The following is a 15,632-nucleotide window of genomic DNA, read 5'->3' as shown; positions in this document are numbered from 1 at the left end:
GAATTAGAGTAAAAAAAATGGTCAGCAACAATTTGAAGCTACAATGGAGGGTGGGGATCCTGTGTTTGATCCGCTACACAGGCAATTTTGGTGGTATTTCTAAAACACACAAATATAGTATTGTAGGTAGGGGAACATTCCGTCCGTGTCAGCTTGCAATTAATTCCATGCAGATTTTAAGCAAATGGGACACTAGAGAAGTCCAATAAGACATGATTTTCTGAAGCTGTATCGCTTGGAATATTGTTCCAAGGTGGCATCCCTCTGATTTTTGCAGATTGTGTGACTCATGTGACTCATGGGATACTCTTCAGAGTCTGAAAAGACACATTTAATTTTTATTGCAGTAATTTGATGTATTCCATAATTGTTTTCCCCAGATTACCCGCACATGGGATTCTGCTTTCTTGTGTGAATACTCTGGCATAGTTAGAGAAGATGAACAGGGGAAATCCTGCAGGGCCCCTGAAGTCTTTTCTGGAGGTGGCTGTGTTCTTCACGCAAGAGGAATGGGCTGTGCTGGATCCGGCCCGAAGAGCTCTGTACTGGGAAGTCATGCAGGAGAATTACGAGACTGCAGCCGAGGGGTGGGGAACCTCCGGCCCACGGGCCGGATCCGGCCCGCGAGATCATTTTGTCCGGCCCCCGGCCCGCCTGCCGAGGTTGGGAGCTCCACAGCCCACCTGCCGAGGCCAGGAGCTACACGGAGCTAGCTATCGCTAGCCAGGCCCTCCTCTCGGCATTTCAGGCTTTACTGGGAAGCGGGAGAGCATGCACAAAAAACTGAAGGTGGATTGGATGATTGTAGGGGCGTTTCCCCTAAGTCTCCCGGCTTCCTTTTCCTTGCTTTCGGTTCCTCGTGAGAGAGAACACGTGCACCTGGCTGGCTCTCTCAGCACCCCTCCCCTTCGCTGCCAGCTTTTTCCAGGTGAGTGGAACCCCATACCCCGGCCTGAAGCTGCTAGGGCGGCCAAAGCTCCTGCCTCCTCCTCCCCCATTCTTCCTGGGCCCCGCCCAACTCCCCCCGTGCTCCGTTCTTCCCGAGCCCCGCGCTTGCCACGCGCCGCCAGAGGGTCCCTGCCCAACCCCCCCGTGCTTTGTTCTTCCCGGGCCCCACGCTTGCCGCGCGCCGCCAGAGGGTCCCTGCCCAACCCCCCCGTGCTTTGTTCTTCTCGGGCCCCACGCTTGCCGCGCGCTGCCAGAGGGTCCCTGCCCACCCACCCACCCCGTGCTTTGTTCTTCCCGGGCCCCGCGCTTGCCGCGCGCCGCCAGAGGGTCCCTGCCCAACCCCCCCGTGCTCCATTCTTCTCGCCCCCCGCTCTTGCTTCCCCCTGTCACGTGGGTGTGTGTGTGTGTGTGATCCTGGGCTGCTGGGTGGCCCGGGGGGGAGAGAGCGAGATCCCCATGAGGGGTGTGTGTGTGTTGGGGAGGGGAAGCCTCCCTTTCCTTCCTTCCTTTCCTTCCTTTCCTTCTTTCCTTCTTTCCCGCCTAATCTATGCTTTTCAAACTCTTATTCCTAAGGGTTTAAACAATGAGTTCGATCTGTCAAGCTTCGTTTGAGATAGCAGTCCTGTTTATGATGTTACTCTTCCTGTTCTTTTCTCTCAGTACTTTGTCTCTTTAAAAATTGCTTCATACTGATTCAACACTATTTAAACCTCACTTCCTGCTTACCTTTACCGCTGATTCTAAGACAATGTGCTATTGAATATCAAAACGCTCTTAGGTAAGCTGAACATTTTGTATGGCCCACATGATTAACTTATGTATGTAATTGTGATTCTACCACTTAATTTTTTATTTCACAGCTGACGGTCTATTGGACAACGGGCTTATTATCAAATGGATTAAAAGCTGTAGTTGCCACACACTTCTTTTGGAACTGAAGAAAGCCTTTGAAACGTGCACCAACGACTAGCCACACGTTCTCCTTTGTTCTCCTTCGTTTTGTTATTGGATTTATTATTGGTCACTACGGACCTTTGGGACTTGAGACTTTGGACCTTGATAACGGGATTTTCCCGCCCTATTTTGATTTTGTAATTGAGACGGGAGCTTTTTGCCCCGTTCGATATTTTTTGGTTGTTTGTTCACTATTGTTACTGTTAGTGCTGTGCTTGATTGTATTGCATTTGTTTTCCTGTTTATGCATGAGGTAATGCTTTTCAGGATATATGATTTTTGTTGAAATTCCAGTGTGGTTGTATATTTGAGCCCTCGTGCCGCCAATCTCCAGGTGGTGGCTGGAGACCTGGCAACCCTAGCTTCTACCCCCCCTCCGCCGGGAGGGCTACGCCTGGTATGGCCCCCGAATGATGTTATAAATACGCAAATGGCCCTTGGCAAGAAAAAGGTTCCCCACCCCTGCCGCAGCCTCTCTGGGTAAGGATCTTGGCCCTTTTACCCTGAATACAGTAATGTCTAATGAATCCAGGTCACCACTAATGAGGCATCTTGTCAGCTGGGTTTTGAGGGTTGTGAGTTACAGGCTGGAAGTTGTGAGGGGGGGAGAGGGCTTAGTTTTCCAGGCGTGTGAATTAGGGACCTGTGGAGATATCAGGTCTTTGCTGAAGTTTCCCTCATTAAGGAACCAAATACGCAAATGGCCCTTGGCAAGAAAAAGGTTGCCCACCCCTGCTTTAGGAATTACTGAACAAGGGACTGGGGACCAGGGTTCCAGTCATAACCACCGCTTTCTAGAGAGTGTTCCTCACTAAATTCAAAGAGTTGTCCTTCTGAGCAGGCGTGCTTAGGATCCCGTTGAAGGCCTGGTCTTGTGGTCTCTCATCCTGACTAGGTTTTCTATCAATAAGATGCCATTCGAGGTCGTTTTTCATCCCCCTGGGTCACACTTTGCCATGCACAGATTCAATAGTGTATCTGAAGTGGATTGGACCAGTTCATGGAATCACAACACAGAAGGTATACATGAAACATCACACTATACTCAATGTACAAAGGGAACAGAATGAATACTGAATGAAATGACTGACCCAATCGTGACTAAAAGAAGGTGGCTGCATGGATGCAGTAACTTAATGCAACAAACTAACACAACATGGGTAGAGGCCCCTACAAACACAGCTGCTGCTGCTGGCAGCTTGCTAGGAGGATTTGGGGGTCAAGGAAAGGTATGCTGGGGCCCATCACTTCTGGCACAGAGCTGGAAGTGACATCATCACTTCTAATGCAAAAAGTAGGGGTGGAGTTTTCTGACGCTTACAAGGTCAAGAATGTTACGATTCCCTTCCTGTTTGGCACAGAAACTCCCACAAACGTCCTGACATAGTTGGCCAATTTTGAGTCTCCTAGCTTCATTTTCTGTTGAATCCTGTATGCCACAGATGGTCAGAGTCCCCAATGGTGACCCAAAGTGGTTTATACTGTCCTCTCCACCATGTAATCCTCACTACAACCCAGTGAGGTAGGTTAGGCTGAATGGCTAGCTAGTCACTCTCTCAGCCCCACCTACCTCACAGGGTATCTGTTACGGGGAAGGGAAGGTGATTGTAAACCAGTTTGATTCTTCCTTAAGTGGTAGAGAAAGTCGGTATATAAAAACCAACTCTTCCTCTATGCATGTTCTTAGGAGAAAATCCACACATTGCCTCTTTATGATTTTGGGCTGGGGAACCCTGTGCACAGAATGCTCCATGTGGATCAGCAAAAATGGGGAAAGTATTCTCCCCCCCCTCCCCAGTACTGTTTCTGAGCAAGAAAACAGCTTGGGGTCAAGGCAGGAGCACCCCCACCACAGCACCATTCCACGTAGGGTTGCCAACCTCCAGGTACTGTTGGTTAAATCTCCTGTTAAGGAACAATATTTCAACACGCAGCCGCTTATAACTCTTTTGTTATTTTTATATATTTCTTATGCTCTCATTACAAATAATACCAGCTTATAATATAACCATTGTGAAACACAGTCTACTGATTCAATTACCCAAAGGGCTTCTGTCTAAACACAAGCTATTGCATATTAGTCACAAGGCAGAGTTGATGTACTGTCCACCAAGATCTCACACAATTGTTCCACACAAAACAATTCATGCAATCACTATAGTCCTCAATGCCATATTGCAGCGTTTCTTCTTCCGTGGTCAGCTGCTCGTGGTTGACCGATCGCTTTCTGATCTAGAGGATTGTTCCACCCTCCGTTGATGCCAGCGTCTGCCAGCATTGGGTGTATTTTCCGTTCTAACATTACTTAGCCAAGGATAAACCTGGTTGTTCTTATAAGCATTGGTGTCTCGTTAATTTATTAATTTTGCTGCTCTTATGGTCTCCTTATATGTCTTTAATTCCTCCTCAAATTGTTTAAATTTCTCATCTATTACGGAGGTTGACTGGTCCCCTTTAATTTCCTCTATCTGTTTTTTTATGCCCTCTTTCAACGTTTTTATCTCCTCATTTGCCTGTTCTACTATAAGGATCATCAGATCCAGTGAGCATTTATTTAATATAGTGACCCATTTTTTTCTTGAAATCATTGTTGTCCCTAAAGAGGGCTGGAGCCTTATTCATTCTTAAACCACGGGGGATCATATTTTCCTTTACCTATTCTTTCAAGGTAGAAGCATGCAGTTCATTTCTAATCTCACGTTTTGCAAGAGTGAACAGCTTATCAAAACCTGCCCCGGAAGGTGTATCATTTCCCCTAAGGGGGGGGGGGTACTTCATCCAAAATCCTATTTTTGTCATTCTCGCTATATGCAAATGTTTCCACCCAAGTGGCCATGTAGAAAACTATTAAGTAAGAGCGTGTTGTATATAACTGTTGGTTAAATCTCCTGTTAAGGAACAATATTTCAACACGCAGCCATTCCAAGTAGGGTTGCCAACCTCCAGGTACTAGCTGGAGATCTCCTGTTACAACTGATCTCCAGCCGACAGAGATCAGATCAACTGGAGAAAAATGAACGCTTTGGCGATTGGACTCTATGGCATTGAAGTCCCTCACCACCCCTCCTCAGGCCCTCACTCTGCAGACAAACGATTTCTGTTTTCGCTGGGCTGTCCGACTTTCACAACAGACTGTGTTCCCTGTTTCTCTCCTGGTGACGGCTAATTCAGATCAAGTTTGATTGTCCAAACCGAATGCAACAGCCTGATCTCTCCTCTGCCTAAAACTGGGATTTGGCGGTTCTCTTTTTTTCCACCCATTAAAGTCAGTATTGTCTACTCAGACCGGCAGTGGTTCTCCAGGGTCTCAGACAGAGGTCTTTCACATCACCTGCTTGCCTGGTCCCTTTAACTGGAGGTGCCAGGGATTGAACCTGGGACCTTCTGAATGCCCAGCAGATGCTCTACCACTGAGCCACGGCCCCTCCAAGTGACAGTTGCTCCTTCATATTGGATACTGACTTCCACACCGGGTGCCTAACCTTCTGCCACTCTCCATCTCTGCTGATGGTATGAGGAACCACCATCACATAATCTCCCCTGAAAAAGCACCAGAGGGGAGCTGTTAATCAGGACGGCAGTACAGGCTTGTGTCCTGTTCCCACACCCCTGCCAACTGCTCCAGAAGGTACCAAGGGCAGGGACCAACACTGTATTATACTAACCTGTTTTGTTTTTTGTTCTACAGAGGTTAAAAGCAGTCTGTGGGGGCCTTTTTGGCAGGAAGAAGTGATGGCTGTGAACTGAACCAAGACCACCACCCCCAGCTTCACATATGATGCTGAGTTCTGTAAAAGGCTCACACACAACGGCCTTCTCGACCAGAGGGGACAGCACTTTCTCAAGGCCACATGTACACACCAGCATGGTGTAGTGGTTAAGAGCGGTGGACCCTGACCTGGAGAACTGAGTTTGATTCCCCACTCCTCCACATGAGTGGCAGGCGCTAATCTGGCGAACTGGATAGTTCGCATAGTTAAATTGTGGAACTCCCTGCCCCAGGATGTGGTGATGGCTGCCAGCTTGGAGGGCTTTAAGAGGGGAGTGGACATATTCATGGAGGAGAGGGGTATTCATGGCTGTTAGAATGGATACTAGACATGCTGCATACCTATTCTCTCGAGTATCAGAGGCGCATGCCTGTTATTTTGGGTGCGGTGGAACACAGGCAGGATGGTGCTGCTGCACTCGTCTTGTTTGTGGCTTCCTAGAGGCACCTGGTTGGCCACTGTGTGAACAGACTGCTGGACTTGATGGGCCTTGGTCTGATCCAGCAGGGCCTTTCTTATGTTCTTATGGATTTGTTTCCGCACTCCTGGGTGACCTTGGGCAAGTCACACTCTCTCAGCCCTACCTACCTCACAGGGTGCCTGTTGTGGGGAGGGAAAGAGAAGGTGATTGTAAGCCAGTTTGAATTTTCCTTAAGTGGTGGAGAGAGTCAGCATATAAAGACCAACTCTTCTTCTTGAATGAGCTATTAGGAGATCATAGAACAATCGGCAAATTCTTTATTGGCTGTGAATGAGAGCAAAGTCTCTCCACACACACAGGCTTTGTTTTAGGCCTGAAGCCATTCACAGTAATAACACAGCATACTCTTAAGAGTCAATGGGATGTGGTTGGAGGATGCCAATCTTATGGAGAGAGGTGAAGAGAAAAGAATTGTTTATTTTCTCGCAACATTTTAAATCCTACTTCCTCCAAGCAGCAACTTGAGGTGGATTACAATATCGATAAAAATCATAACAAAAACAAACACAGATCAATCATAATAACCCTGAGCAGAAAAATATGACATTTCAGGGGGGGAAATAACGACTAAAGCCAGCATGGCGTACTGGCTAGGAGCAGTGGATTCTAATCTGGAGAACCGGGTGTGATTCCCCACTCCTCCACATGAAGCCTGCTGGGTGACCTTGGGACAGTCACAGTTGTCTCCGAACTCTTTCAGCCTCACCTACCCCACAAGGGGCCTGTTGTGGAAGGTGATTGTAAGCCAGTTTGATTCTCCTTACAAAATAAACTCAGCATATAAAAACCAACCTTCTAAATAGCTCCTCTTTGTATACTTTCAAAATTACAAACAATATGGGGAACGTCCTGATATTTTCAGGAAGGCTGTTCTCCTATGCGGGAACCCTGTCTGAAAAAGCTATGGATTGAGCAGCCATTTAAAGTTAGCACACCCAGATGCCAACTCTGCCCCCACATACACTTAGGTATATTAAAGACCTAATATCATCAGACATATTTTCTTGGATAGCCCAGGCTTGCCTGATTTCGTTAGATATCACAAGTTAAGCAGGGTCACCCCTGGTTAGCGTTTGGATGGGAAGCCACCAAGGAAGTCCAGGGTTGCGATGCAGAGGCAGGCAATGGCAAACTACCTCTGCCCGTCTCTTGCCTTAAAAACCCTAAAGGGTCGCCATAAGTCAGTTGGCTACTTGACCACCATCTTGGGATCATCCATTTACTCGTCCTCTCATGTAATACATGTCATCATGTCAACAAGAGAGCCAATGTGGTGTAGTGGTTAAGAGTGTCAGACTAGTATTTGAGAGCCACAGGTTCAAATCCCCACTTCACGCCATGAAAGCCCCCTGGATGACCTTAGATATGTCACACTCTCGCAGCCTAGCCTATTTCACAGGGCTGTTGAAAGGATAAAGTGGAGGAGATGATAATGATGTAAGCCACTTTGGGTTACCATTGGGGAGAAAGGCAGGGTATAAATAAATTAAATAAATAATAACAACAACAATGCCCCCCTCTGGATTGGAGAAACACAACAGCCCCTATGCAAAAGCATAAATGGACTCAAATCTGACATTAAAAATCACAGGGGGGACATTTCAACCTCCCAGGGACATACTGAAGCTGATTTAAAGAACTTAACAGAGGTAGGATCTAACTATGAGATTGTGGAATTTGAACTCAGTCCCTAGGTTCAGGACAATGCTTCAGCCTCCCCTGCCCAGGTGCTACTGACAGAGCTATAGCCCTTATTATAAAGGTAGTGGTGAGCTTTTCCTCCACACCCCTTCTCAGAATTCTCCCTTGGTTTCTCCCTCCTGTGTACAGGCCCATGTTTGCATTATGGATTGAACTATACCTGAGGCTTTTCCTACAACCTGATCGTTCACATCATTTCTTTCCTGTGCATGTCCTCTGACAGATTAACAGCACAGAGTTTCAGTGAAAACTTGTCTCAATAGTTTATATTTGTGTTCTCTGCATGTGCAGTCTTTTACATTCCATAAGTGCACTCTTAAAAACTAAAAGCATTTTGTGCATTCTAAGAACTCATGGCTTTCTCCACCATGTTGGTTTTTCTCATGCTTTTAAAGGCTGCTTTCCATATGAAATATTGTTACACATTCTGCACGTTGCAGGATTGTCTTTCCTCGATGGATTCTTCTCTATAGGACCTACTGGTGTTTCTGGGTGAATTTTTTCAAGTCTGGGCACTACTGAGGTTTCTCTCTTGCATGGGTTTCCTTGTGCCTAGTAAGGTGGGATGACTTACTGTAGGTTTTGCCACAAAGAGAACAGGCATATGGTCTGTCTCCAGCATGGTTTCTCATATGTATTTTAAGACTGTCTTCCCACCGAAAGTTTTTCCCACATATCGAGCATCTGTATGGTTTCTCTCCAGTATGGATTCTTTCGTGGACAAAAAGGTTTGAGCTCTGAGTGAATCTCTTCCCACATTCTGAACACCGATAAGGTTTCTCTCCTGTATGTGTTCTCTCATGAAGAAGAAGATTGTATCTTTGACAGAAACTGGTCCCACACTGTGAACATGTATGTGGTTTCTCTCCAGTGTGGATTTTCTTGTGGGTTCTAAGATGCGACCTCTGACTGAAGCTTTTCCCACATTCAGGGCATTTGTAGGGTTTCTCTCCTGTGTGACTTCTCTTGTGGATAGTAAGGGTAGACCTACAATTGAAACTTTTGTCACACTCTGAGCATGGGTAGAGTTTCTCTCCTGTATGGGTCAACTCATGCCTCAGAAGATGGCTTCTCTTAATGAAGTCTCTCCCACATTCTCTGCAAGTATAGGGCTTCTCTCCTGTATGGATTCTTACGTGGTCTGAGAGGATGGTGCTGGTCCCAAAGGTTTTCCCACATTTTAAACATTTGTACGGCTTTTCGTCTGCATGGGATACTTCATGTCTCACAAGAAGCGCTTTATAGCCAAAGCATTTCCCGCAAACTAAACACTGGTGTGGCTTCTCACCTGTATGGGTGGTCTGATGGTCAGAAAGAGCCGAATTTGAAACAAAGCCTTTCCCACACTCTGAGCATATAAAGGTCTTCTTTTTTTTACGGGCTGGCTTTATCTTCAGAAAGGTGGAGCTCTCCCTGATCTTTTCCCCATCTTGAGGGTCTCCCATTTCTTTTCCACAGGACGATGCCTCATTTAAGCTTTGGTTTCTCAAAAGAGATTGTCTGGTGACTGGACGAAAATTGGCATGACTTTCTAGCTTCTGCTCACTTCTACACGTTTCATGAATTTCCGGTCCATTTAGAGTAATTCCTTTTGCTCCACCTAATGATGTCCCATTCAGTTCGCTCTGCTCTGGTCCTCCCAGCTGATGAATCTTCTTCTCAGTCTCTTTCTCATCACCTGCCAGAAGAAAAGGAGAATTTTGCCTTGAATCAATCATGTTCTATGCCAAGGGGGAAAATCCACTTGTTTTTATTATGCAGCATTATCATCATTTGAGGCATACAACTGATAGGACTCTGCTTTGACAGAGAATCAGACCAATGATTAAGTATCCTTTTCCTAACAATAGCCAACCAGATACTTCCAGGAAACCCTCAAATGGAAAAAGAAAGAAAACAGCCCAATGCTATTTGCAACAGACATCTGTTATTTAAGAGGAAGAAGAGGAGTTGGTTTTTATATGCCGACTTTCTCTACTACTTAAGGAAAAATCAACCCGGTTCATAATTGCCTTCCCTTCCCCTCCCCACAACAGAAACCCTGTGAGGTAGGTGGGGCTGAGAGAGCTGTGACTAGCCCAAGGTCACCCAGCTGGCTTCACGTGAAGGAGTGGGGAAACCAACCCGGTTCGCCAAATTAGAGTCCGCCGCTCATGTGGAGGAGTGGGGAATCAAACCTGGTTCTCCAGATTAGAGTCCACCTCTACAAACGACCGCAATTAATCACTACAACTCACTGGCTTTAGATACACTGTTCCTGAACACAGAGGTTCTACTCAGATATGCTGACAATGACAGACATATCTGCACTTGGCTAACATTTTTCTATAAAACAGCTAGGCTAGTGACCATTTCCACGGCTTCAGGTAGTAAGTTCGGAAAGCTGGTTGTGGAAAGTGCTGTCAAGTCAAAGCCGACTTATAGTGACCCTGTAGGCTTTGCAAGGCAAGAAATAAACAGAAGTGATTTGCTCTTGTCTGTCTCTGCATAAGCAACCCTGGACTTTCCTTTGGTGGTCTCCCACCCCAGTACAGTATGGCTTGCCCTGAGATCTGTCGTGATTGGGCTAGCCTGGGCCATCCAGGTCATGGCTAATGGGGCATTATGTGAATATCCCAACCTGGTCATGTTAATTATTTCTATCCCATCTCTGAAAAACAACTTTGCCCAAGACCGTTAACAACAAGAAGTAATACCTAATAACACCACTAGTTTAAAGACAATCAAAGTGATCCATAAAATCCTACAATAAAATTGTCCTGAAGCATTAAAAACCACTTAAATCAGCAGCATAAAAAGTTACAGTTGAGCTGCAGTACAAGATACCAAAATGTAGGTAGAAAATAATCTAAAACTCTGGCTGAAGAGCAATGTTTCTGACTGGAATCTAAAGACCAGTAAAGTAGATAGCATACAAAGTCTACCAGGGAGGACAATCACTACCGAAAAGCTACCTCTTGAAAAAACACCATCCCTGGTTGCCACTCATGTCACCTACTTAAAAGGGCAAGGAAAGCAGGGCTAGAATGATGATGATTGGGAGACAGAACAGATTTAAATAATGATATCACAATTCTAAATGTATCTTCAGTCCTTTCTTCATCACTACAACTTGGCTTTTTCTAAACTTCACCAGAGCTATGAAAGAGAAGATAACTGTACAACCAGAAGAAGAAAAGCTGGTTTGTATACTCTGCTTTTCTCTACCATAAGGAGTCTCAAAGCGGCTTACAATCACCTTCCCTACCCCCCCCAACAGACACCTTGTGAGGTAGGTGGGGCTGAGAGAATTCAGAGATAACTGTGACTAGCCCAAGGTCACCCAATAGGTTGCATTTGGAGGAGTGGGGAATCAAACCTCATTCTCCAGATTAGAGTCTGCCACTCTTAACCACTGTACCACACCGGCTCTCAACCAGAGCATAGGTTTTCTCAACAATCCAATAACCAAGGCACACAAAATCTTACCCAACAAACTGGCCTCTCTATCACCCTCCTGCTTGACTTCCACAGGGAACTTAATCTTCAGGGACTCAGGAGGATTCAGGTCTGATGTGGGGAAATGAACAGACATCTCCTCCTGCAGTCTTGGAACCTGAGAGAGATTAATGTATATTTACAGGGAGGAAGTTTTGCCCGGCTGAAAAAGCAATTAATGCTATAGATGCCAATATACCAAATTCCATACCCTGGTATAAGCTGCTCCCCTGACTTAAGAAAGCTTAACTTCCCTTCCCAGCCTCATTTAAGATACCCTGTTAGTCTGTCACAACAGAATGAAAAGACCATGGCACCTTGCAGACTAATACAATTTATCCCAGAATAACCTTGTGTGAGTCAGGTGCACTGGAGAATAAATCTATATGCACAACACAAAGGTGGGGGTGGGTGGGATGGAAATGTTACAAAGAGAGGCCAGTTTAAAACAAAAATAGCAAGTTATTGTCCTCCTATAAGGGAAGTTCAAAGGGAGAATCCAATGAGAAATTGCTGAACCAGGATTCATTAACAAATTCATGAGAATGTACGTCTCAGGGCTTAACATAGACCTGGATTTCCTATCATAACAAAGTTGCTAATATCTTGCATGTCCCATTCATTGGTGGTGGAAAGTGCTGCCAAGACCCAGCCAACTTGTGGCAACCCTGTAGGGTTTTCAAGGCAAGAGATAAACAGAGGTGGCTTGCCATTGCTTGCCTCTGCATAGCAACCCTGGACTTCCTTAATGGTCTCCCATCCAAGTACTCACCTACTTAGCTTCTGAGATCTGAGAAGTTCAGGCTAGCCTGGGCTGTCCAGGTCAGGGCACTCATCCATGACATATGTTAATTACTTCAGCTGTACTTCTGTAATTTTCTATTGTTTTTGCTTACCTCATTTTTTCCTTCATTTAAGTGTTTGCCTATCTAACAGCATTTGGATTATGTCGTACACCCATCCTGAGAGAACTGATTACTTTTTGGATTGGATTTTGTTTTAAACCGACCTCTGTTTTAACACATACACCCTTTTCTGTTCCATGTATACTTTGACTTGACAGATTTGTACTCCTGCGCACCTGATGAAGTGAGTTTTTTCATTCTTTATGTACTTGGAAAAACGTGATGCCACCTTCCCAAAGAACATACCCAGGGCAGCATACAAAACAAACAACCATGTTATCCCATGTTAGATAACAATTAAAAACTAAGTATAAAAATAGCATAAAGTATTAAAACAGTGTGAAGCATTATTCCACTTAAAATGAATCTCAAATCATTTATTGGGCTTAAAAACAGGCAATAAAACTGTTACATAAGAGCATAAGAAAGGCCATGCTGGATCAGACCAAGGTCCATCAAGTCCAGAATCTGTTCACACAGTGGCCAACCAGGTGCCTCTAGGAAGCTCACAAACAAGACAACTACAGCAGTAATATCCTGCCTGTGTTCCCCAGCACCTAACATAATAGGCATATGCTCATCTGATCCTGAGAGAATAGGTACGCATCATGACCACAAACTGAACATGAATCAACAGTGTGATATGGCGGCTAAGAAGGCCAATGCAATTCTGGGCTGCATCAATAGGAGTATTGTGTCTAGATCAAGGGAAGTCATACTACCACTGTATTCTGCATTGGTCAGTCCTCACTTGGAATACTGTGTCCAGTTTTGGGCTCCACAATTTAAGAAGGATGTTGACAAGTTGGAGCGAGTCCAGAGGAAGGCGACCAGAATGGTCAGAGGTCTGGAATCCAGGCCCTATGAGGAGAGACTTAGGGAGTTGGGTTTGTTTAGTTTGGACAAGAGAAGGTTGAGGGGAGACATGATAGCCATGTTTAAATATCTGAAGGGATGTCATGTTGATGAGGGAACTAGCTTGTTCTCTGTTGCTCCAGAGACTAGGACATGGAGTAATGGATTGAAACTAATAGAAAAGCGATTCCACCTAAACATTAGGAAAAACTTTCTGACGGTGAGGGCTGTTCGATGGTGGAATGCACTGCCTCGGAGGGTGGTGGAGTCCCCGTCTTTGGAGGTCTTTAAGCAGAGGCTAGATGGCCATCTGTCGGGAGTGCTTTGATTGTGGGATCCTGCATGGCGGGGGGAGGGTTGGGGTCACTGGGGATGTTGGGGGGAGGTAGTTGTGAGTTTCCTACGTTGTGCAGGGAGTTTGACTACATGACCCTGGTGGTCCCTTCCAACTCTATGATTCTATGATGACTAGTATCCATTTTTACTAGTAGCTGTAGATCTGCAATTTTCTGATGTTAAAACATCAACCCCTGAACTAAACCCCGTGTAAAAAGACAGTTGGCCCTGACCTGGATGGCCCAGGCTAGCCTGATCTGGTCAGATCTCAGAAGCTAAGCAGGATCAGCCCTGGTTAGTATTTGGATGGGAGACCACCAAGGTATACCAGGGTTGCTGTGCAGAGGAAGGCACTGGCAAACCACCTCTGTTAGTCCCTTGCCATGAACCCCCCCCCCCAAAAAAGGGTCGCCATACGTTGGCTACTACTTGATGGCAGTTTACACACACACGAAAAGACAGCTGAGGCCTGGTTCCCCCCTTTTAACATACAATCCAATGCCTCTGTGACTGACATGCCTTTTTTACTAAGTGATAGGGACCCCAAGGCTGCATTGTCAGTGGCAAGTTTTGTTTCAGTCCTTATATCCCTCCAACACTAGATATATGCTGCTCAAGATCAATTGATCAAGGAGCTTCTAAGGGATAAAGGAAAGGAAAGTTGAGGCCTGGTGCCCCAAAGTGAGTAGGGCAGATGGCAGGTGATCCTCCAGGGGAAAGGCTTTCCACAGGTTTGTGGTGGAACAAACATTATTAGCCACTGGACTTCTGTTTAATCCTGGTTAAAGACTTTAGGGGAGGAAAGCATCGCTGGGAAAGCACAAGGGTCACAATCAGAATAACGTGAGGGACTCGCCTCCACTTTGATTCCTGTATAGGGTTGCCAGGTCCCTCTTCACTACCTGTGGGAGGTTTCTGGGGTGGAGCCTGAGGAGAGCGGGGTTTGAGGAGGGGAGGGACTTCAATGCCATAGAGTCCAATTGCCAAAGCGGCCATTTTCTCCAGGCGAACTGATCTCTACCGGCTGGAGAGCAGTTGTAATAGCAGGAGATCTCCAGCTAGTACCTGGAGGTTGGGATCCCTATTCCTGTGCCAAGTGCCGGTTGAGAAGTCCAGAGCAATGCACACTTCGGAACAGTAAATGCACAACTAGATCTTCGTGTTGTCAGGAGCTAATGCCTCTGCAAAAGGCAGGAAGAGCGGCACAGCCCGGGAACGTCAACAAAGGAACAAAAGGAGGAGTGAAGACTGGGGAAACAGACCTAGCCTGAAGAGGAAGAATTGGGTGGGGAGAAGGATGCTGGGGGTAACTCAGAACAGGAGGGCTACTCCTTTCCGAGCCTCTTCGTGGGATGGCTGCCTTAGGAGCCAAAAGCCAAACGAAATGGCCCCGGCAGAAATATATCCGTAGCAAGACTTGTGGGACCCTTCCTCGATCTTGCTTCTGGGCTACACAGAGCTGGTGAAATCAGGGCCGGATTGAGGTTTGATGAGGCCCTAAGCTATTGAAGGGAATGGGGCCCCTTTATATGTCCAGCTGTCCTTTGTCAACAACAAATTGTCGCTGTTTTTTGTGTTGAATATATGCTATTCCAGAGTCACTGGAAAAGACAGTCATGCTAGGAAAAGTTGAGGGCAGCAGGAAAAGAGGAAGACCCAACCAAGAGATGGATGGACTCAATAAAGGAAGCCACAGCCTTCAGTTTGCAGGATCTGAGCAGGGCTGTCAAAGATGGGACGTTTTGGAGGACTTTCATTCATTCATAGGGTCGCCATGAGTCGGAAGCGACTTGACGGCACTTAACACACACACATATGCTATATGGTAATTTATGGACCTAATAGGTATCTAAAGCCATTTGCACATAACAAAATATGTATTTTATCAAAGTAAATGTTGAACTGAAATACAATTAAGAAGTATATTAATAGTGAAATAACTATTAAGCTCTAACTTAAAATGATAACACTGTTGCTGTATGTAGGTTTTATTTTATTTTATCTTATATTTTGGAAATGTACATCCAGTTGTTTTTTTCCTTTAAATTTTTTTTGGGGGGGGCCCAAGAGAGTGGGGCCCTAAGCTGTAGCTTGTTTAGTTTATCCGTAAATCAGGCACTGGATGCAATGGGGGGGCGCGGGTGTGTGGGTCCGACCCTGGGATAGAGAAGCCGGAGCTCTCTGGGATCTTTGCATGCAGAGCTG

The 15,632-nt window shown here is 45.9% G+C and overlaps 1 protein-coding gene across 1 annotated transcript in view; it reads right to left on the bottom strand.

The window, feature by feature from the left end:
- Window positions 1-8,357: 8,357 nt before the first annotated feature.
- LOC130493711 (zinc finger protein 436-like) overlaps window positions 8,358-15,632 on the bottom strand; it is a 25,328-nt gene continuing 18,053 nt past the window's right edge. The window contains exons 5-6 of the mRNA XM_056867398.1: window positions 11,323-11,449; window positions 8,358-9,532 (exon numbers count right to left, since the gene is read on the bottom strand). Coding sequence (XP_056723376.1) covers window positions 8,370-9,532; window positions 11,323-11,449 — 1,290 coding nt within the window. The 3' untranslated portion in view covers window positions 8,358-8,369. The remainder of the gene's footprint in view (window positions 9,533-11,322; window positions 11,450-15,632) is intronic.

This window comes from Euleptes europaea, chromosome 1, assembly GCF_029931775.1.
Source record: "Euleptes europaea isolate rEulEur1 chromosome 1, rEulEur1.hap1, whole genome shotgun sequence".
NCBI classification, from domain to species: domain Eukaryota; kingdom Metazoa; phylum Chordata; class Lepidosauria; order Squamata; family Sphaerodactylidae; genus Euleptes; species Euleptes europaea.
Note: the sequence above shows the minus strand (reverse complement) of the source record. Positions and strands in the feature narration are given on the sequence as shown.